The sequence below is a fragment of the Amblyomma mixtum genome, chromosome 2 (assembly GCF_055824585.1).
Source record: "Amblyomma mixtum isolate Tamu chromosome 2, ASM5582458v1, whole genome shotgun sequence".
Lineage (NCBI taxonomy): Eukaryota > Metazoa > Arthropoda > Arachnida > Ixodida > Ixodidae > Amblyomma > Amblyomma mixtum.
In genome coordinates, this window is record NC_143013.1 from 308,937,751 (window position 1) to 308,960,366 (window position 22,616).

The 22,616-nt window shown below is 47.2% G+C and overlaps 1 protein-coding gene across 1 annotated transcript; it reads left to right on the top strand.

Annotated features, from left to right (window-relative positions):
• Positions 1 to 210: 210 nt before the first annotated feature.
• Positions 211 to 21,159, top strand: LOC149364903 (Na(+)/citrate cotransporter-like). The gene is made up of 11 exons (XM_089570220.1): positions 211 to 320; positions 1,617 to 1,756; positions 2,422 to 2,512; positions 3,760 to 3,891; positions 7,565 to 7,684; positions 11,166 to 11,252; positions 13,787 to 13,894; positions 14,602 to 14,800; positions 16,703 to 16,864; positions 18,100 to 18,237; positions 20,936 to 21,159. The coding sequence occupies exons 1-11, from the start codon at positions 232 to 234 to the stop codon at positions 21,098 to 21,100; spliced, it is 1,431 nt and encodes a 476-aa protein (XP_089426346.1). The 5' UTR covers positions 211 to 231; the 3' UTR covers positions 21,101 to 21,159.
• Positions 21,160 to 22,616: the final 1,457 nt, after the last annotated feature.

Genomic DNA, 22,616 nt, shown 5'->3' on the forward strand with positions numbered 1-22,616 from the left:
CGGAGATACTATGCACTCGGCTCCCTGATTTGTGGTCAACCGGTATGGTGGAGCCCTCTATTCCGGCTTTAAAAATGGTAACCGTGTGCCTAACCTAAAATGTTTGGTTCTTCCACGATTGGAGTGAACTCTGTGCCGCATGGTTCCCAGTCAACACCTCAGGTGTTGTAGACATCCTCAGCGCTTTTCACATCCTCTTCGCAGGAAGTGGGCACGGTCCTCTTGGGCTCCATGATGTTCGTCGCAGCGCTGACGAAGACTGGGCTCGCGAAGCGTGTCGCCCTGCGCATGCTGTACGCCCTGGGCACCAGCAATTCCAGGTAGCGCACGTACGCTCCACATGCTCGGATCGGGATGTGTAGTCTGTCCAGCGATGAAAACATGACTTCAGTGATAATCTGATGATGTGGGCATGCTTCGCATGGGCTTTGTGCGCACGGAAGCGTTTTTTTTTTTTTTCAGAAATAAGGTCAGATAAGAGAGGAGAGAAATGATCTAACTTTAGGGAGGATGAAGACGAACGTGTTTCGCTTGTAAGTTTGTGCTTCAGTCATCGCGTACTGCTGTAAACGCAATCTCTGTGATGCCAAACACTGGCGAAGTCGGATTTTCTCCGGCAGTGCTATACACCAACGACACTCAGTAAAGAATGTCACGCCGATGTCTTTAGGCTCCACTGCGTGAGTTGTTTCGAATATGAAAGCCCATAGCTGTGTAGATGATTTCTTTTATTCAGTTGTGTTGTTTTAACGCGATAGCGTAAATGGTCACGTTCAGCGGAAAACCTAGCGTTGTCATCGGTGGCGGCGGCGTTGGCGAAAAATCTCATAAAAGCAACCTACGTGAGCCGCCTAGGTAACGTGACCATGTGACGTCGCCACAACCTGCCCATGGAATTATGAACAAACTGCCCACCGTTGCAGGTGGCAGTTAAATTAGTGATTGGCCATGACAGGTTGCTCAAGGGAGAGCAACCTGGGTCTTACAAGCCCCATCAGCGTATGGATGGATGGATGTATGGAAAATAGGAGCGTCCCCTTTGAAACGGAGTGGTGGCAGTTGCCATCATGCTTGTTTCGTTTTTTTTGTTGTTGTTTAACGGGGCTGTGCCACTGTTTGAAACCGCCACCTGCCGGTGGAGTGGCGCATCACATAACCGTTGCACCACGGCGCCAGGAGTGGTATGACGACCGTCTGCGATCTATGATTGTAAAGTAGAGTATCACACTGTCTGCGAAGTGGTGCACTAAGCGGACCCCAGGCCACATCGGGAGAAAGCTATTGCGCCGTCCTTAAGGCGGAGCTTAAGTGTCCCATCAAGTTTCTGATCCTCCACTCGGAACAGGCGATGAAGTAAGTCTCGATCAGGTGAAAAGGCGCAGTTCCAGGTTTGCCAACGACCTGCACAGTACATTTCCGATAAATGCAAACTAAATGAAGTAACATGGAAAGCCGGGAATATTTTAGGGCGCTTTACAGCGCTCTTTCGAGTTGCCCTTCATCACTCGAAAGAGTCCGGATTGGCGTCTTTTTGCCCTCGCAGGGAAGTACGCAGGCGTTTTTGTTTTCCTCCTAAAGGTAACTGAATGATTCCGGAATGAAATTCTCATTTCCAGCCTATTGATCGTCTTCATGGCATGCACGGCGCTGCTGTCGATGTGGCTTCCCAACACGGCGTCCACAGCTCTCATGGCTCCCGTGGTGATCGCAGTGATCGAGCAGATGCGCTGCCAGACCAAACTCAAGCGGGATCTGAGTGAGTCCCCCTTACCTTCTTCGTGTCGTTACTCTGTCAAAGAGGAAGCAAAGTGTTTGCACATTCACGCGGGGTGAGTTGCGTGCGACGCTCATCTCGATGTTGAGGGCTCCCTACTGCGGGAAGCGTCAGCTTTGCTCATAGGTTTTAGCAACAAATCTACTTAAAGGCCAACTGAAGAGTTTTTAGAATTTCATGAGTTCGAGCGAGCCGAATGCGTGAAACTTTCGCGTAAAGCATGTGAAATCTTTTTTGCGCTAGCATCTGAAATGGTTACATAATCACGGACTAAAGTGGCGTCGGCATTCAGGCTTCTCTGCAGTGCGCAGCGACAAGCACTTTAAAACCTTTCCGGCCTCATTATTCTTTGATGAATTTCAGGCATGTTTGTATTCAGCACTGCTGTCAGACGTGCATGATAAATAATGTTCAACTATAGCCTCTGTCCCTCCTTTTACTTAAGAAGGCGGCTTTGCCGATTCAGATTAAAGTGAGCTACTCTTCGGCGAGGTTCATTATATTTCACGATGTTCTGGCAACTTTCTTCGTCATGCGTGCAACAGGCGAAGGTAGCATACTATCCGCGAACATTGGTAACACGAGAGGTACAGGCTGAATCACACACGTTTTTGAACGTAACGTTGAATGCCTTCGCTTCGGCGCAGGCGTCGCCTCGGGCTCTGGAGTCACCTCACCGCGCGCCGTCGCCGATGTCTACAAGAGAGCTCAAGAAAGAATGATGGCCAGCCTAGTCGGGTAAATATCTGTATCAACACTTTGCTTTCAGATATTTGGTTCACAGTCGAACAGAGTACGGTGCAACAGGCGTAGAGACAAAGAAGGCTTAGAAAAACACTCAGGAGAATTTCCTGTCAAGTAAAATGCAATCTCATTAATTCTAACTTCCTTAATATGAACTTCCGGCTTATTCATATTGATGAGACGCTTTGGTCCCGTCGAACAGAAGTGTATAAAGAGGCTTCCCTTGAATCGAAAATCAAGGCTTTGCATTGGTTTTCCGCAGCCTTGCATGAGACGGCCTGGTGCGACACCCTTTTCATGTGGCATATCGCATCTACTACGGGATCTCATAGCGAGATGAACAACTTCGCCGACGGCTGAGATTGCGCTTGTCAGTAGTGCTCTTAACTGCCAATTAAAGTTTAGTATTAACCGCTATGCGAGAAAACTGAATGCTTGTTTAATGTGTTCGTTTGTGTGGTTGAGTTCCGCAAAAACGCTGTATTGTGAAAGCGGCGGTGCAAACCCGTACAATGAAGAATGTCCTTTTTTATTTAGACAATCAGCAGGAATAACCTTAATAGTGTTCGACAAAAGCATTTGTTGGGCGAGTTGGTGTTTTCGATGATCCATAACTACAGCGCAAACGACAGAACAGAGATGAAGAAGGGACACCACACAGCGCTGTGTGGTGTCCCTTCTTCATCTCTGTCCTGTCGTTTGCGCTGTAGTTATGGCTTAATAGTGGGTCGCCGTGGTGGCTCAGTGGGTATGGCGTCGGCTGCTGACCCGAAAGGCGCGGGTTCGATCCCGGCCGCGGCGGTCTAATTTCGATGAAGGCGAAATTCTAGAGGCCCGTGTACTGTGCGATGTCAGTGCACGTGAAAGAACCCCAGGTGGTCGAAATTCCCGGAGCCCTTCTCTACAGCGTCTCTCATAGCCTGAGTCGCTTTGGGACGTTGGACCCCAATAAACCAAACCAACCTAACCTTAATAGTATGAGTGTTGCCCAGAATTCTTTACTGATGTTTGAAAAATGCCTGTAAGTGTTATGAATTTCAGTGTGTATGTATGACTGTATGTTTTATGCATACCCACACAGCTTTGATCTTGCCATATTTCGCAGTGCCTCTAAATAAATAAGTCCCATATGGCCGTCGCGCGCAATATATACTTTTCTAAGACCCACAGCTGTGACCATATGGAAAGAGATCTTCAGCTGCTCAGTGATACCATTGCTTTTCTCCCACCCCTATCAACAGGATGAGCGAGGAATCCTTGACGGACTTGCGCCGGGAGCTGATGGTGTCCGTGGCGTACGCTTCCAGCATTGGAGGCATGGGTACCGTCATGGGAACGCCACCCAACACCATAATGATGAAGCTGTACGAAAAGTATGACCATGTTACGCAAGCAAGCAAGCATCCTGTTCGCATTGTAGCACACTCGGCCTCAATCGGGAGATGACCGAACGTTATCACAACACCGTGCTGCTAGATTCTCTGCTGTGTTGTACTGCGTGGCTGTTTTCGGCAGTACCGGCGATTCATATCTCTGGTTGCCAGCTGGGCAGTACAATATTCTTCACGCTTTAGTAATATTGTGTCATTTTAATTAAAAATAAAAGAAAACAACACTGAATGAAAAAATAGGTTTATAAACACCATATGCCACATGCTACATATTCTCTTGATGTCGAAGATAGGCCAGTAGTATCAAATTGCAAATAACTACGTGTTCTGTATAAAAAATGACCTTTCCTGGAATTATCATATTGAATATACAGCAGCTAAGGCTGGCCGTGTTCTTAATTTCCTAAAACGAAATTTTAGGCATGCTCGCACTCGATTAAAATAAACACTTCACTTTTCTAAAGTGCGCTCTATATTATAATACAGATGCTCCGCTTTGGACCCCGAAACCGAACATTTATTCCAGAATTAGAGCGCGTCCGAAAGTGTGCAGCACGATTTGTCTCCTCAAACTTTGACTTCATCCAAAACTCCTCTGACTCGAGAATAAACTTGGCATGGCCCCTTCTACAAGAGATACGGAAGGAGATTCGGTAAAAACTATTCCACAGTGTATTTATCAGGTGCAGTGGGTTTAAAGGGCAACTGCAGCACTTTTTTGAGAATTTCGCGATAGTCAAGGATTCAAATCTATATAGGCTGTAGGTAAAGCATGCCAAGTGTTTTTGCGCTAGCATTTACAATAGTGACATAATCGACGATTGGACGATTGAATTTTGCCCCTCTGCTCAATGCACTGGAGGAGTGCAGGAAAATTCAGCATGACGTCACGGAAGGTATGATTTCAAATTACCGCTGTCGTCAGCCGCACCCTGCCCTGACTCGTTAGACGCTGCCAAACAACTTTCGGCAGGGTTTGCTTTCGGTGGAGTTGGTTTTTTCCTTCAAATCAGGCATTTTTGCGTTGGAAATGTACCGATACCTTGGAGACGTCATCAAGCCCCCCCCCCCCCCCCCCCCCCTCCACTTGGCGTTGTGCGCTGCGGAGAAGCTTGAAGGGCCGCCGTGGTGGCTCAGTGGTTATGGTGCTCGGCTGCCGACCCAAAAGACGCGGGTTCGATCCCGGCCGCGGCGGCTGGAATTTCTTTGGAGGAGAAATTCTAGAGGCCCGTGTACTGTGCGATGTCAGTGCACGTTAAAGAACCCCAGGTGTTCGAAATTTCCGGAGCCCTCCACTACGGCGTCTCACATAGCCTTAGTCACGTTGGGCGTTAAAACCCCATAAACCAACCAACCAAGAAGCTTGAAGGGCGTCCGGATTTTAATCGGCGATTACTTCACTATTTCAAGTGCTAGCCCAAAAAGACTTCGCATGCTTTACCTGCAAGTTTCACACATTCGATCCTCTTAAGCTCGTCGATTTCTAAAACCTATGCAGTTTCCCTTTAAACATATACTTGCTCCTATCTACAGACATCACCAGCGAAAGAACGAGACACGAGGAGAAGAACAACACAGGACAACGCTGGACTAACAACTGAACAACAGCGTTGTCCTGTGTTTTTCTTCTCCTCGTGTCTCGTTCTTTCGCTGGTGAAGCTATGTCTGATGTGCACCAACTAGCCCACATGGGTACCTTGTTACAGTTTATTCCTATCTACAGGTCCGCCCGAATTGACCGCTCCCTGGAAGTCCGAGAATACAAGTGTCGAATATATTTAAGAGTTACTTTTTCCCTAAAACCTTCCATGACTGGAGGAAGTACTAACCGGAAGAGCTTATTTATGTACCGCCATCCTGTTTTGACATTGTTTTACCAAGTTTTTATTTAAGTGACCTTCAGTTCAGTTCAGTTCAGTCTATTATCTTAAAGCTCCTCGTAGAGGGCATTGCATAAGGGGTTGGTTTCATATAAAGAAAAACATCTCGTGACACGTAGTCATTTAACAAAATGGTCATTTAAATGCTGTAGAAACGAAGATGGGCATATGGTAGCTGTGATGTCTGGGGGAAGGCCATTCCAGTCTGTGGCGGTTCGGAAGACAAAGGAAGCAGTGAATGTAGCGGTTCGAGCTCGTCGGCGCGCAACCTGAAACTGATGGCTGGTGCGGTATGCGGGACGCTGCTGTGATTTAAGGCGCCTGATTAAGGGAAGAAAAGAACCTGTGATACAAGGACAGGCTGGCAATGCGGCGTCGACTGGAGAGCGTTGACAAGCCGGATTCTGATTTTAAAGATGAAGCGCTGACGTCGTAGGAGTATAGGGAGTAAATGAATCTAGTGGCGCGATTTTGAACAGATTCTAATGAGTCGATGAGATATGATTGATGCGGATTCCAAATGGGCGAGGCGTATCCGAGTTTGTGGCGAGGCGTTTCCTAAATGGAGTTTCAAGAAGCCTAAAGTTTTATTAGATACCAAGATGACATTGGTAACATGTTCGCGCCAAGGCATATCGTGAGAGAGGGTTACACCTAGGTATTTTTAAGATTGGACTAGCTCTAGTGGCGTGTAAACGGTAGTGTAAGGGTGTAACATCACTTGTGTATGTTTTGTAAATATTGCTATGGTCGAATTGTAGTTAAAGTATGTTGTTTGTTTTTTCCGCCAAAAGCCAGTGTTTTGTTAGGATGTATTAATATATTGTGCAAAAATAATGAATGTGTGTTCTATTATGTAATGCTCTTCTTGATTTTTGTAGCCAGTGGTGCCGCCTGTCATCCGGGTGGCGTGGCCTCGTCAGGCAGTGTATGCCTTTTGCCACGTCACCCTGGACAACCTCTCCGTTGTCTGAAATAAATTCTGAATGAATGAATGAAAAAGAGAAGGACTGTGATGGCGAGAGAAGGACATGCGTTTACATTTAGTGCCGTTTAGGGATATTATCGAGTTACTGCACCCTTCTAAAACACTGTTAAGATCAGACTGCAGAGCTGTTTGGTGAGAGGCGTTACTAATAGAACGGTAGATGACGCAGTCGTCTGCAAACATACGTATATTATGGAGACACTGTGGCAAGTAGTTTATACCACATGATGATACAGCTGTGCTATTAATACCCACATCTTTGTAAATATGTTGGGAGATTTTGTTTCTTCCTTCTTTGTAGAGTTTAAACACACTTTTTGTTTGAATACGTCGTTGAATGTCTTACTGTTTCTACTTATAACATAGCCTTTTCATGTCGCTCTGTGCTACCTGAATTACATTTCTATGTAGCACAGTTACGATGATGTACATTTGAATGGTGTAGGTATTGGAAGAAAAAAATAAAATAGTAGAAGTAGAAGATCTAGACATGGCGCTATGCAGTGTGCCTTAGAGGCGGGCTAGGGAAAAAGTAGAACATGAAAGGTTCATTAACATGCGCTGGAATTACAATAGACACTTTTGTTAATCGCTTCCGTCGCCGTACGGACACCGTTACCGGAATCGTACCGAGATCATGCTCAAAAGCCAGATGCCGTAACCACTGAGCCCCTACGGAGGTATGATCGGAGCGGCCCTTCAACTGAACTTGTGTTACTCACCTACCGTCGTTTTGCCTTACTTGATGAGTTAATGAGTAAACGCAAGCGTTTGCTTTACTGCGCAGGAGGTTTCCCAACGCTCCTCTCTTAGAACCGCGGACGTGGATGTTAACCAACTTGCCCATGGTGGCCATCTGCTTGCTCTCTGCCTGGGTCTCCTGCCGTTGGCGCCTAAGACATATACAGTAAGCAGTGTAAATCAAAGTGATCCTTACCGCTAGCTGCGTTAAGCCCACTGTAGGTCAGGGACGTCGTCACCCAATATCACTGTGAACTACTGCTGGCTAGAGTCATCCGCGGCACGTCACTGCCGCAAAATTCCGAAACTCGTCTGGCTCTTGGTCAACGTCGTCTACGTCTTCCTTCTCATGGTCTTGCCTAGCTCTCCCTTTGTCGCTATAAGGCCGACAGTTACCATCTTCTGGTTAAAGGCGGATTCACACGACGGAGCATTCACTCGCAGACCTGGGGTCGTATTCTGTAATGATTCATTTCCTTTCCGTTCCATTCGGTCCCCTGCCATTGGTCGGTGCACACACTGCTGTGAGGCGTTTGAGCAGACGTCACGCTGGTCGTGAAAGAAACATGCCCACGACGTCATATGCTGATATAAATGCGTCTCGAGCCCATGTTGCCCTGATCGACCAGCGCCGACGAGTGACGGAGCACGACGGCACGTTTCACACCCCTGACGAGCTTCATCGCCGCTAGGCGTCGTTTGCGCGACGACCTGGCTCAGCGCTGTCTGTGTGGCTCAGCCGGACGTGATGCGGCTGCACGGGGCTGGTTAGCGGCGGTACTGCGACCAGATCGGCTGCATCTGTGATTAGCCGTTCGCTTTCCAACCCGCGGTTGCTTTCGTCACATTGACGTCACGGCCAAATGAAATGAATAGTTACGGAATACGGCCCCAGGGGTCACGTGACGTCCAACTTCCGTTCCGTGAGGTTCGCGCTAAAGCTCCTCCGTAGCGTTTTCTGTAGCTGGCGCCTGGGGTGGTATTCTCCCGGTGTCGCCTTTTGCGACATGTCGCATTCGCTCTTCGCTGATTGGCTCGAGCCGCGGTGACGGCGGCGTGATGACACGGATCTGCCTTCCTGCTACGTCATCGTGACGTCGCCCCAATTTACTACGCTTAGTCGAACAACGGAATGCGCTGCAGCGATTCGCGCGGGCGACGGGCTACCGTTAGCGTACGAACGCAATCGGCAGTTGCGGCTTTTGCGCCCTTGGCGTGAAAACATGGCGACGTCCTTTCAAGCGAGAGCCGCCCGCTTCAGCCAATTCAGCAGTCCTTGCGATTCCGGTCGGCATGCTACCGGCAACTACTGGTGTTGTTACTTTTCGCTATGACTTACCTTGCTTCGACGATAAAGTTTAAGCTGCAATTCAGCCTAGTTTTTTAGATACACTCTCGATTCTGGAGCGCGCAAGCCTAATGGGACCTCCAGCTACACTGCTACCGTCTGCAACTGCCCGAAACGCAGCCGAAACCTAGCACAACCGTCCGGAACGAAAGAAAATAGATTTGGAGCTTTTTCGCGGTGTTTTATAGACTTAAATGAAATAAAGCGAGTTTATATTAAATTTGCAAATGTTTTTTTGAACATTAGACGTCATGTGATGGCAAATATTCTTGCTATAAAAGATACGAAACTACTGCTGCTAGTGAATCAGCAGTGGTAAATTGTCGCTCTCGGAGTGAATGAGTGCACCGCAGACAAGTGCCGGCGGCTTTTTCCGTTTCTTCGAGCATCTGTAAGCACTTTTTTAGGCCCCGCCCATATGCGACATGTCGCAAAAGGCGACACCGGCAGAATACCACCCCTGGTCCGCCGGCGTTTGGCTGCCATATTGATGAACGCAGCAGGGCGAAATACCATGCGTATGCCTATACTCCTCGACATTTCGTCGCAATGTATACCAATGGCTATGGAGCCGAAACACGTATTCTATTCTCACTTAGCGCATGTAGTACCCAGTTACAATTGCTAGTTTCCTGCTAAAATGTGCAGTAACTCTCGTTATTTAAGCGTATTTCTGACATAAGTTAGAAGCTCAGGAAAAAGCTTCTTTCATTACGAGTTCTTTAGACGCGTCCTGTTCCAGGGAGATTCGATAGATGGTGCAAGCTGCTACAGCAACGGAGCAAAAAAATAACCTGAAAGAGTAGGATGCGATCGCATTAGATATCACATTTGTCGTACCTTCTGCTGCAACTTCTGTATGTGTTTGCGTCTGTTTATTTGCAACTTTGGGTCCGACAACCACGATATTCGGTGCTGCCAGCTGCAGCAGCAGGCATCCGCTATGCTGTTACGGGAAGATTTAACTATGTCACAGTGCCACGCGACGGTGTCCAGATTGCTCACAATCTGGTGGCCAGGTTGCCACCTGCCTCGGCGGGCAGGTTGTGAGGATGCGACAAAGTCACGTGACTTCACTCGACCAATCAGCGAATTTCGTGATATCGGACGGCGGATTTTGCTCAAACAGGCTAAAATAACAGGCTAAAATCCATGTCTACAATCATGGATTTTGCTCCTGACGTGAGCTCTAATGCTACTGGTTTAAAAACAACACAGCGAACGGCGTGCTAGTCGGTCGTCCTGCATCCGAACTTTCGGCCAAGTGAAACAGATACAGAGGCTACCTCCCTGTACACCTTTCCTTTCATAGCCAAGAAGATCTGTCGTCGGGTGCAATCCTCTTATCACCACCTGCAAAAATGGCCATGAAACGCGGCGATGAGGAGGTGAAGCTTGTTCGTTTTTTTTTTTTTTTCATGCAACGTTCCCCAACACTGCGCCCAAACATCCGTCGTCAGAATACAAGGATCCATTTCTGAATTAGAAACGCTTTGTCATTTCTTCCCTCTGCGTTTCGCGGGCCAGGCGCGGACTCATGGAGCGTAGGCGGGGCGTCACATGCCGCTAGTCTTAAACTCCCCGCCTTCTGTTTTCCCCTCCGTCTATTTCTCTAATCAATCAAGCGGTTGCCAGCTGAGTCCATTGTATATCCTGCGCATGACCTCCTCCTTACTTAATTGCGGGAAAAATTATCAACCCAAAACTGACTACTAAACCAACTGCTTGCATCTATTGCTATCGTTTCCTTGCTCGCTATGATTGAAGCACGAATAAAAAGATACATGTGTCCTCGGAGCTTTCTGACGAGGACAGGAAAAAACACTGGGTGCTGGCAGGATATTCTAATGATTGTTCACAGGCATCAGAAGTCAAGGCGCTATTGGAACATCTTCCGGCTCGCTTAATAAACAGATGAACAGTTGAAAAATGTGCCTTATGCTGGTAGAAGGCTTTCCTGCGTCATTTACAGCGAACTTGAATATGTTCCAAGAAGGTCACATGCTATTAAGTAAATTGCGAAGCTTCACGACCTGATACAGTTGAACAGCGGCTGCCTCTGTTTTTCGAGTTATCTGAAGACTATCTGTGGAACTGAAAGCGAAAGGTTGCCGCTAGTTACTCTTAACTCACGGGTATATTAATAAGTTTTTTGTTTCCGAAGCCAACACTTTAAAGCAACCACTGAGTTGCTTTCACTCACAGGTTCTGTATTTTTAAGTGCCCACCGCGTATTGCGAATTATTTGTCGAATAGAAATTGATGTGTCCCATGATCCGCCCACAACGCCTGTTCGCAGGTCCGATCAGGAGGAAGGAACCAAGGTGACGCAGGAGAAGATAAAACGCGAAATTGAGAGGCGTTACCTGGGCCTCGGTCGCATAAGGTAGGATTAACAGCCGTCTGTATGAAATCGTAATGTGTGCTCAGTAATGTCGTCCAAAAGTGTCGAGTTTTCTCTTTGACCTTCCCTAGTAAAACTAATATAAATGTAATGTAACTTTTCATGCACAAATCAGTGAGAACGAAAAAAAAAAGAACATCGTGCCTTTTTACTACAAGGTGCCATAAAAAACCTTTGCTGCCTCACCGTGTATCGGCCAGGATCCGGTAGTGCACTGTAAACAGAAAGGAATAAAAAGAGAATAAGCTGTACTCTAGCGCACACACTTTGATAAAATGGGACTGATGCGGACGTTACCTGGAAGTAGACAGACACACTGTAAACACCAATACGCCTATACGCGTGTAAAAAGAGAATAAGCTCTACTCTAGCGCACTCCCTTTTATAGGGTGTGCGCTAGAGGACAGCTTATACTCTATCTTTACTCCCATATAGGCGTATTGGTGTTTGGAGTGTGTCTACTTCCAGGTAACGTCCGCATCAGTCCTGAACCACGTCGTAGCGCGTCATACGGCGCTGTCTGCGCTTGCGGCTGCTGACTGGGAGCAGTGAAAGCAGTGAAAGTAAAAATCAGTTATAAAGAGTCAGGGAAGGCTCTCTCTTTTAAAATTTGTTTCGTTATGCTTGCGTTTTTGTTTAAAAATGGACCTATTTGCTGCCATTACAATATTGACCATTACTGCAATGAATAGAAGTTAACAAATAAATCTCGGTCAATTTGCGGACTAGGTATGTCTGTTACTGGGCACGCTAAAGTCAGCAGACTTTTTGAGGTGCCCTTCAAAGTAAGAACTTTTCTATATATTAGACGGATTTTAAAAAAAAAAAATCTGTATTCATTGGTATAGGTAACGTTACCTATTCTAATGAACACGGATAGCCGGTACCAGCTATCTGGGGTAGCTGGTACTACGTTTATGGTCCGAAAAAGAGGTCGTTTAATAGTTTTTCTAGTCAAGTTAGTGTCATTTTCCGAGAAGTGAAAAGGGAATGGCATTGGTACTCATCGTTCTTCAAGATTCTCACTGCGCAGCATTGTTAACTGGCAGCAGTTTTTCACTCTATCGGCTTCTCTGCGGCACTTTTTGAAGCAAAAAATGTTTAGCTGTTCATTTATAAGAGCCGATGGTATGGAAGACGTTTATGGTCGGCACTCAGCTGTCGGTACTACGAAGCATTTGCCAATCTATAGCACTAAATCATTGTTCAAGCCACTGGAGCCGGGGAATAGCTTTTGTTCTGGGTATTAATGCCCCGAAATTTTTTCCGAACCTATTTCGTCGCATTTTCAAAACGTGTTCAGGTCGTCCTCATGGGCCCGGAAAGAATGACAACCAACCATTGTTCACGCAGTGCAGCAGTTTTTCTCTCACTCGCAATTTTGTCTCCTTCAAAGAACTGAACATTCGTGACTCCAACATGCCCAGCTCTGTTAAGCGCAGATGCCAGGCTAGTTACAAAGAAATTAATGCAGAAAACGGTGGCGCAGTCGTGAACGCATGATGACAACGCAATCCTTCGAGAGTTCTGTGCTCTGGGTTTAGCTATAGCAACGCATCTTACAGCATGGCCCTGTCATATCCCCAGCCATTAAGCACCGAGAAAGGTCAGTTGATCTTCTGCTTGAATCTCGCCGAAGGGGCACTTCACAGAGGCTATAGGTCATCCCCGAAGCTCCCCCTATTTCCATGTATGATTATATGTAATATTAGTGAGACGCAGTCGTGGGGCTTCATGAATGTTTCCGAGACGAGGCGTCCTATAGTTGACAGGTTCGCGGACAGTTCTGTATTCACTTAGGGAAAAAACGGAAAACTCGCATGGTGGTAATATCGCGTTCAACTGATACACACCAGATGGAAGATGCACAGATCACCAGAGAGACGATGGGTGTCTGCCGTTCTGTGCATGCTCCGTCTTGTCTGTATAAATTCAGCGCGATATCTCCACTATGAAGTAGTATACCAACCATAGCCCCCGTGCTTGCCTTGATAGTAAAAAACACGCGCTCACACAAACATCGTGAAGCAAAAATGTCCGATGTGTCTTCCTTTCTTGGTTGGAGTACAAGATCATTAATTGAGCAGCAATAGCGAGAAGCCTCCCAAACCTTATTATTTGTGCACCTTTGTTTATGAAGTCACAGCGGAATCAACGTGCGGGATGCCAAACCATGGGCGGCCTTTCAGAAATACCACATGTCATCGTGCACGTTTTATTTTTTTCTTCTGGGAGAAAGGAGTTGAGAGAAGAGGTTTAGGGTGCCACGCAGAGATCGGAGTTATCATTCAGCTCAACTTTACTGATAGAAGCAGTTGGCTTTAAATCGACAGTCGTCATATTTAGCACTTGAAACTGCTTGTAAGTTGGCACATCTTGTAAGTTGAGGCTTGAAGCGAACCATGGCGTTTTTGCTAATCGCGTGTGTGATTGGGTGTCATACATGCCGCTCCACGCAAGATTTCACTCGGTCCAAAGGACGCTAAGGGAACAGCGCGTATTTCCCGACACTGCAGGTCTGACGAACTCGCAGTGCTGCTTCTGATGGTGCTACTCGTCTACCTATGGTTGTTCAGGTATCGTGACTCTTGCTTCAGCTGGACGGCGTTTCTACCTGCGGACGAGTGAGCGACTGACGCAGCCCGCAAAAACCTCGGCGTCAGGGTTTAAGAGCTTGGAAAAAGATTTGATTTCGCAAATCTGTGGAGACGGACTCATCGACGCACTTAATGGCATCCGATTTCGCCTGTCTTAAACGTCTACTTCTCAGCATAAAAGTAAAACATACTCAGTATTCATAACGCGAGGATAGGGAAATAACGTTCTGCCTGTGCCCACACTGTCAGGACCATACTCGTACCCATCAAAAGTGAAATACAAAAGTAGGTTAACAGCTTACGAATGCAGATTTCAGTTGGCCATGTAAATGATTTTTTTTCTGGAAGCAATTCAAAGATCTTGTACGGTACATATTGCAAATATATTGCAAATATTGTACCCGAAAAATATTTTACACCAGAATAAACCGACAGTACTCGAAAATGCACGGCAGCGAGTGTGCTGTTCAAACCATTTATCGCCGGCGGCGCGTTTCCTAAACGTGGAGAGCCGGCCCTATTGACGTTAGCTGAAGATTTTCCGATCCAAATGGAATTCCTAATGGAGCGCTCTTAAAAATTGCTTCGTTTTCACCGTATACCTAGACCTGGGATGATTTGACCGCTTTCTGTCACTTCCGGTTTATGCGGTTGCTATAAAATAGGCCTCACGAAAACTTTCATCGCTTTTACCGCAGCACAACGGTGTTTATATCCCTCCCTGGCGCTCGCAGGAAAGCGAGCGTGACCACGGCCGTGTTCATGGCGTGCATGCCGCTGTTCGTCATCCCCGGTTCTCGGCAGAGCGAAGCCCCCCACAACCCACTGAAGCCTTTCGACCCGATCCTTACTTGGCGCCATATTGCGCCTAGGTGCTACTGGAACCTCATATTCCTGATTTCTGGGAGCCTCACGTTTTCCAAGGCGGCCAAGGTAATTGTCGCAGTCGAAATAGGGGTAGGAATCCCCGGACAGTGCATTTCTACGGCACGTTGTTGTATTCCTACTGCGGCTGACAGACACAGTCCAATTGAGCTAAGCGCCCTCGGAGAACGCAGCATGCCACACCTAACGACAGCTCCACAGTAAATTAATATTCTCACGCTTCTCTCCTCCGCGGGGGCTCAATGGTTCTGGCCCTCGGCTGCTGACCCAAAAGACACGGGTTCGATCCCGGCCGCGGCGGTCGAGTTTCGATGGAGGCGAAATCCTAGAGGCCCGTGTACTGTGCGATGTCAGTGCACATAAATATTCGCTGGGGCTTAGCTTGGTTAAGCCCGGTAATTGCGAAAGCACTATCCGTACCTACGCCATGGTACAGCTGGTAGTGTAGCTGGTGGTGGTGCTTGTGGTTAGACTTGTGGTGATTCATCGGTTATACAATGCAATCCAAACCAATCCAATCCACTTCTATCCAATCCAATCCAATGCAATGTAATCTAATTTAATGTGATCTAATCTAATCCAATCTAATCTAATCCAATCTAATGCAATCAAGGTCAAATGAAGGTCAATGGTGGTGACCGCCGCGGCACGATGGTGGTCACCTCCGCGGCACGGCAAAGGCGTGAAAGTTCAAGTAGTATTGCTTTCGCAAATGAAGGTCAATGGTGGTCACCGCCGCGGCACGGCAAAGGCGTGAAAGTGCAAGTAGTATTGCTTTCGCAATAAAAAAACCCCAGGTGGTCGAAATTTCCGGAGCCCTTCACACGGCGTCCCTCATAGCCTGAGCCACATTGCGACGTTAAACCCTATAAATCATAAACCAAACCACTTTTCTCCCTCCCCAATCAGCTTTGCATACCAAACACCAGTGCCGGAATGACATCATTACAGAAGAGAAGACGAAGCCGCAAGTGGCAGGGGTCGGAGCTCTCGCGCTTAGCCCATGCCCACGAAACACACGTTATCACATCAATCATTCCTTCTATATTCGTCTCACGTGCACCCCAGCAATATTTTGCACTGCACGAATAGACTCAGGAAGGCTACAAGGGATCGAGTTAATTCCCAACATGAAAATAATGTACCCCGTTGCCGATGTGGTGAAGCGTTGTCGTTGACTAGTTGGCAGCAGCAGTTTTAACGAAGCCGCCTTTTTCAAGAGATTTGGCACCTCTGTGGAGTGTGCGAAAATTCACCTCTAACCCAGAAAAGCTGTGGAAAGCAAAGGCGCGCTCTTGACACAGTTGTGATCCGTTTATCCGTTTTCACGAAGCACCAATTGCCCATGCGAAATGGCATGTGCGTGCTTCACCGTCTGTCGCTTGCACCTGTCACCAGCATGAACAGCTCATGCGCTTTAGAAACTGGTGGTTTCCGTTTAACCAATGAAGCTCGGAGGAATGCAGAGGAAGAAGGGCGTGAATGAGCTAAGTGATCATGTGAAACAAGAGCTTTAATAAAGGCCGCTTAAGACTGCGTAGTAGGATCTTTTGTCCCATTATCCGCTATCATGATAAACCGACGCCCACGCCATGAGATCGATCTTTCTTTGTCCTCTGTAGATTGCGCATGTTGGCTTAAGGGATGGCCCGTCATTCAAGCAGAACAGCATGGTCAAACTTGTCAATTAATAGCAGCCCAGACTTGTCACCAAGACTTTTACCATTTCCGATAGGACTCGAAATGCAAGCGACTTCGCTTGGTTATAAGTACTGGAAGCTAATGATCAATCAACGTGTAAGATTATTTTTTCGCCTAAAGCCTCCGTCCGCATTAAAACTCCTTAACCGTTCATAATAGGCTTCTCATACGAGTATACTGATAGACTGATATGACGCGTAAGCTTTATGTGCTCAAAATTGGGACGCAATTTTTCCGACGTTTTCGCAGGCTTCCGGGCTGTCGGATTTAATAGAGGAGTTCCTCCTCAACTTGGAAGGCCTCGACGACACTCTGGTTGTGACGGTGCTGTGCTTGCTGACGGCCACCCTCACGCAACTGTTCAGCAATGCGGGCGTCAGCGCGATTTTGATCCCAGTGGTTCTGGACACGGTATGCGTTCACATTTTAGCAAAATCCGTGCATATAGCGGCTAAAGTCAAACGTTCTTAGTGGTTGCACATTGTGAATATTCAACTGAATATCTCGACTTCACCCCTATGCTGTTGTACCTAACCAGTCTATCTCCTGGCTGTAAAATTACTCTTCCCGAACACTAATCGCTATGAATCGAAAGTATTTACTTAAAACTTTAATACGAAACTTTGCGCTTAATTATTCCTCATATATGGTGTGAGGTACTAAAAACTTTTCAACAGTCGCCTGAAAACCACAGCGAAGAACACGAAACAAATGGCGATATGTGTTTTGTGTTCCTTAATGCCACAAGCCTGAGAGCGGAGAAGAAAAATATGCAAATCTGTAAAACGACAAAGAAACATGGAAAGTAACAAAGTTCCTAGAAGATCTGTGTGGATGTCCTCGTTGTTCGAGCCCTGCATATGAACTGGACGCAGCACTTTGTACAAGAAAAAAAAATGGAGGGGACGCTCAAGCTTCGCCCGGACGGTATGACGCGATAGCGTTCGTCGGCACATCGTTCTCAACAAACCCGATGCCACGAACGCCAGCAAGACTTCCGCGCCGAATGAACGGGCAGCAAACCGCAAGCTTCGTGGTGAACGCGCCTTGGATGTGCGCTGCGTTGTTCGCCGCTCTCCGCGTGATTTCTACGTCCCCGCATGGTCCCCCTGCTCCCGAATGAGACGAGCGGGAGGCGCTGCCGTCGCGCACTATCTGTTGGGGCAGTGACGTACGTTGCGAGGAGGAGGGAGTGATTTTAGTGTGCTCCGCCTGATGGCGCTACGTGCGCGCCAAGCGAAGAGGAAATGTAGAGGAAACGTACTTTGTTACTCGCTTAACTGCCACTCCTGTAATTTCATGCTCATAATTACTAATATACACTACAGTACATGTCTCTAAATCACTCTTCTAAGAAAACACCGTATTCACCAGAAGCGCCTTTGTTCATTCCAAACCATCGAGCTGGCGTGGCGGAATGGTTGGCGTGCTCATCTCACACTCCGGAGGCCCTGGTTCGATTTCGCTCGCAATCCAGTGGGCGGGTTGTGATGACGTCACAATGTCGCGTGACCTAGGTGATCCACCAAGGTTGCTTCGTCATCGACAAAAAAACGACGCCGGGTTTTCCGCTGGACAGGGCCCTTAACACTATCGCGTGAATACTGAGGACTGCGCCGAATGTGAGTTGCAGGCGCTCCTTGCAGGCTGTCAAGCTGAAGATGCACCCGATGTCGCTCGCGATGCCCGTGACCTTGGCCTGCTCGTTCTCGTTCCTCCTGCCGGCGTCCACTCCACCCAACGCCCTCGTCTACGACATGGGACGCATGGGCGTTCGCGACATGGTGCGTGTGCGCCGTCGGAAGGTTGTCGTTGCACGACCGTACTTTTCGAACAGCAATTGCGACGACCCTCTTTCGCAGAACGAGATGTCGCTTTCAGGTTACGTTAAGAAGCGACGAAAACGTTGCCAAGGTGGAGCGAAGGTAGAATGCTGCGTTCCGTTTTTCTAGGAAACCGTGCTTGCGGACTTCTTAGTACATGTCCAGGAAAGTTGAAGCTACGCAAGCAAAGCAAGGTGGTGCTGTCTTGTTCGTGCATTTTAACTTCCCTGTATCTATTTCTTTCGTATTATGTTCCAACCTTGGTGTCCTCCAGTCTGGCTAGCGATTCCCGGCAACCCTTTACAAATTTTTTTAGACAGTCTATATACTGTCCGTAGACGTCTGTGTATAAATTCTATGCACTTTTTATAGACGAACCCCACAGAAGAGCCTATAGGCAATAAAATGCTATAGACAGTCTATAGACAATCTACAGATTTATGGCCATAGATTTTCGTAGACTTTTCTCTACAGACAGCCTATAGATTATGAATAGACAAAAAGAAATATATACAGGAAGGCAATAGAGTCTATAAGAACTCTTTGGACTCTCTATAGTCCATTTTTATGAGACGACCAAGACGTGGCGTCGTTGCGCTACATTGTAATTGTTACAGTGTCTCGGCCCAGTTGAGGAATGAATTAGTGATAGCTTTTAAAATCGCCTTCTTTAACAAAATGGTCAGAATAAAAGCAAAAATTATCTCCTGCCTGAAGTTGATGCATCTCAATATTACCTGAAGGCCACTTATGTCCTGCCTGAAGTTGATGCCTCTCAACATTACCTGAAGGCCACAAAAGCATGATTTATTTGAAGTAACCAGACTGTCATATAGAGCATGCCGGCATTGCATCAGTTAGTGGTGCCTCAATTGACGCCGATTACTCCTGTTCTATCCAGCTTTCCGCACGCCTCTCGAATCTCGATTCCAGGCTGTTCACGTGTGATAGTGCATTTGTAAAAATAGGAGTGATGGCACGGTAAACACAGAGCGGTATAGAGAAATAACATCGAAAGAAAACGTTGGACTTCTACGGCCTAGACACCTGACCACGTCCACGCATGCGTACAAAGCGACCTGCGCTGGCACGCTGCAATTACAGCACAAAGTTGGCCGCTGTTCCTAATTTCGAGCTGGAGTCATCATTAACGTCCAGACGAGTTGGGTTATTTCGATAGGCTGCAACGCCACGGCGGTCCGACTCCGGCGGAGATAGACGTTGACAGCGCTGGCGGCAGAATGAACGTTTATTCTTGCGCCGAACAGTATATATAGCTTAGTGCTCGAGGAGAGGCTAGAGGGGGAGAAAGAGCACGAGGTGGATATTTGTTGAGCCATCAACAAAAACTTGAAGGAGGCAAAGCGCGAAAACGACTTGGCAAATGCCTTTGCCAAAATTGCAACGTAGTTTGGATTTTGGGCAGGATGAATCTTATGCATAGAAAAGAAATATGCGTTTCAGATCACGCTCATTATTGAAGCTCTGCAGCTGTGCACTTGACGTCACAAACATTGCACCCCCTCCTACCGCACTGCATAGGTCAGAAAGCTACTAATTCATTCACGGGCACCGCGATGCCTGTTTAAACATGGAAAGCTTTCTCGGGTTCTTTTGAGCAAAAGAGGTTGAAATGAGTGCGAGTGTGTGCGATGACTACTAGTGCCTGTATAACAAGGCTGAGCCGTATAGCGGTCGCATATGGCCGCATAAAATATGCAATAATTAGCCACTGATCTCCGTTCACGAACGGTAGGTCTTCAACACACCGTACTCCATGAAGCTCTTGCTCAATTAGGTTTTTCTGAGCTGTGCAGTTAGTGTCTGAATTGTTTCATCGCTTATTGAGCCGTGCATATTCTAACGCGGCAATCATTCTAGGATCACTGGCTAGATGGATCGCTGGAGTCCGCAAAACATGCGCAGGAAGAAGTCGCCAGGCTCAAGGTGCAGCATATATATATATCCATATATTTAAAAGCGAACCCGCTCGTCCCAGATGCTCTCAAGAGATAGCGCGCGCGTCTCCAAACTGAACGATGCAAGGTCGACCCCTTGCTGTGCTATAGCTTTCTTTCTGGGATATCGTAACGGACGGAATACATCTACTCCTGCGAAAAACAAACCAAGAAAGCCAACAACTTTGTCGACTTTTTGATCGCGGAGTTCCCAGTATCACCTTGATTGATTGATTGATTGATTGATTGATTGATTGATTGATTGATTGATTGATTGATTGATTGATTGATTGATTGATCGATCGATCAGGGTGTGTACTGCACTCTGGCTAGCAGCACTGAGGAAATGGGGGCAAGCGTTTAATCCGTCTAATTGCGTTCCCAGCACTCCTTTACTTCTGCAAGTGTACATGAAAAAAATTGTCACTACGCTACTCATGAATACGCATCTAGGGTGTCCGTCCTGTCCTTGCTTGGATTCCAAGAAAGAAAACTACAAGACAGTCTTAGACAATGCCTAGTTTTCTTATATCCGAGCATCGCATGTCGTCTGTTTCGCCGGTTAGCACGCTTATTAATCCGTTTTATGTGTTTCCACTATAGCATCGCTAGCGTGGCCCCCAGTAGTGCACCCAAAGCTGCGATATTTTGCAACTCTAATAAACTTCGTTGCCTGCTGTTTCGTTTTTTTTCTTCGACAGATCTGTCCAGGTGTGGTCATGACCATCATCAGCACTATCGTCTGCGTAGTTCTGATCATCACTTGGGGGCGCTTTGCACTCGACCTTGGAGAATTCCCATCGTGGGCCACGGACAACATTACCAGCACTACGCAGTTCCCTACTGACTCGGTTCCCATTGAGTAGGATATGTCGCCTATATTTAGCCCGCATCATTTCACGTAAAACCGCGTTAACAGACTGGAATTGACACATCACCTCTGCTGACACATCTTCGAATTATCACGACTTCCTAACTGAAGTATTAAAAACGTAGACTGAAACATACGTGATTTTCAGACCAATAAATGCAGGTAAACGTCACCTGAGAAACGCAGGTTCAGTTGACCATCATTTTGCAACGAACTGCACAGACAGGAGCCTACCGGAGCTCGTTTACGTGCCTTGAATTGAAGCACTTTCTGTATTAAAACGTTGAATTCTGCACCTTACAAACTGTGTTTGATGGAGCCAGAACGGAGTTCTCTCGAAAAAGTTGAAGTATAACGCTCGCATTGCATCGAAAGTTTAAATGACGCAAACCACCGCGGTGGCTCAGTGGTTACGGCGCTGGGCTGCTGACCCGAAAGACGCGGGTTCGATCCCGGGCACGGCGGCCGAATTTCGATGGAGGCGAAATTCTAGAGGCCCGTGTACTGTGCGATGTCAGCGCACATTAAAGAACCCCAGGTGGTCGAAATTCCGGAGCCCTTACTACGGCGTCACTCATAGCCCGAGTCGCTTTGGGACGTTAAACCCCAATAAATCATTCAATCAATGCAGTCAGCTAAGCGCTGCTGAACGCGTCTTTCAATATCGCGGAAGCTTCTGGGAGAGCTCCGTGTAGCCTCACACTGTAGCCTCAGGGATCCTCGAAACAAATATTTGTGATACCACTGCAGTTTTCTTGCATAAACGGCTGGTGGTGATGAGATGATACTGGTAACTTTTTTTTTTTTTTAACCTTTGCAGCTTATAAGAAAAGCGCAGTTTTCGGAACATCATTTTTTTTGTGTGTGTTCAGAACGCGATAAGCTATCTATACAGGCCAACTTCAAAAAAAGCGCTCAGAGTCCCTTTAAGCACCCAGTTTCGTGAGTTGAGGGGAGAAGGCAGTTTGGTGTTCAGAACTAGTCCCGGCATGTAATCACGGCCACTACGGCCTCATATCACTGGCGGAGAAATGCCTCCTTATCTCCTCCGCCCAGCTTACTGTCAGACGACGCCATGATAATTCCTGCGCATGTCCCATGCGTTCTAAATTATCCCGGTGTTCACTACACGGCGCCTCTCATACATAGCTAGCTTCCAGCCTCCTGTTGATAAACCTCACGCAGTCTTTTTTTTTCGTGTTGTATAGAGAATTAATGCCTTGTTACATACGCACAACCCACGCTGTGTACCTACGGCATGCTGTGGATGGCCATCTACTGTGTACTTCCCCTGGGAGCGACGTCACTCGTGCCTCTCGTTCTCTTCCTGGTGTTCAGATTCCTCTACAGCGAAGAAACCACCTCCTCATTCAACCACATACGCTCCGTACTGATTTGATCTTTACGTTTTATCGCCGCTTATAACGGCAACAAGCACAGTCACCAGACCGTCTACTGGCTTAGTAGTTTGGGTATAAATGGAGTGAACACAACCGCTTAAAGCACGTGCA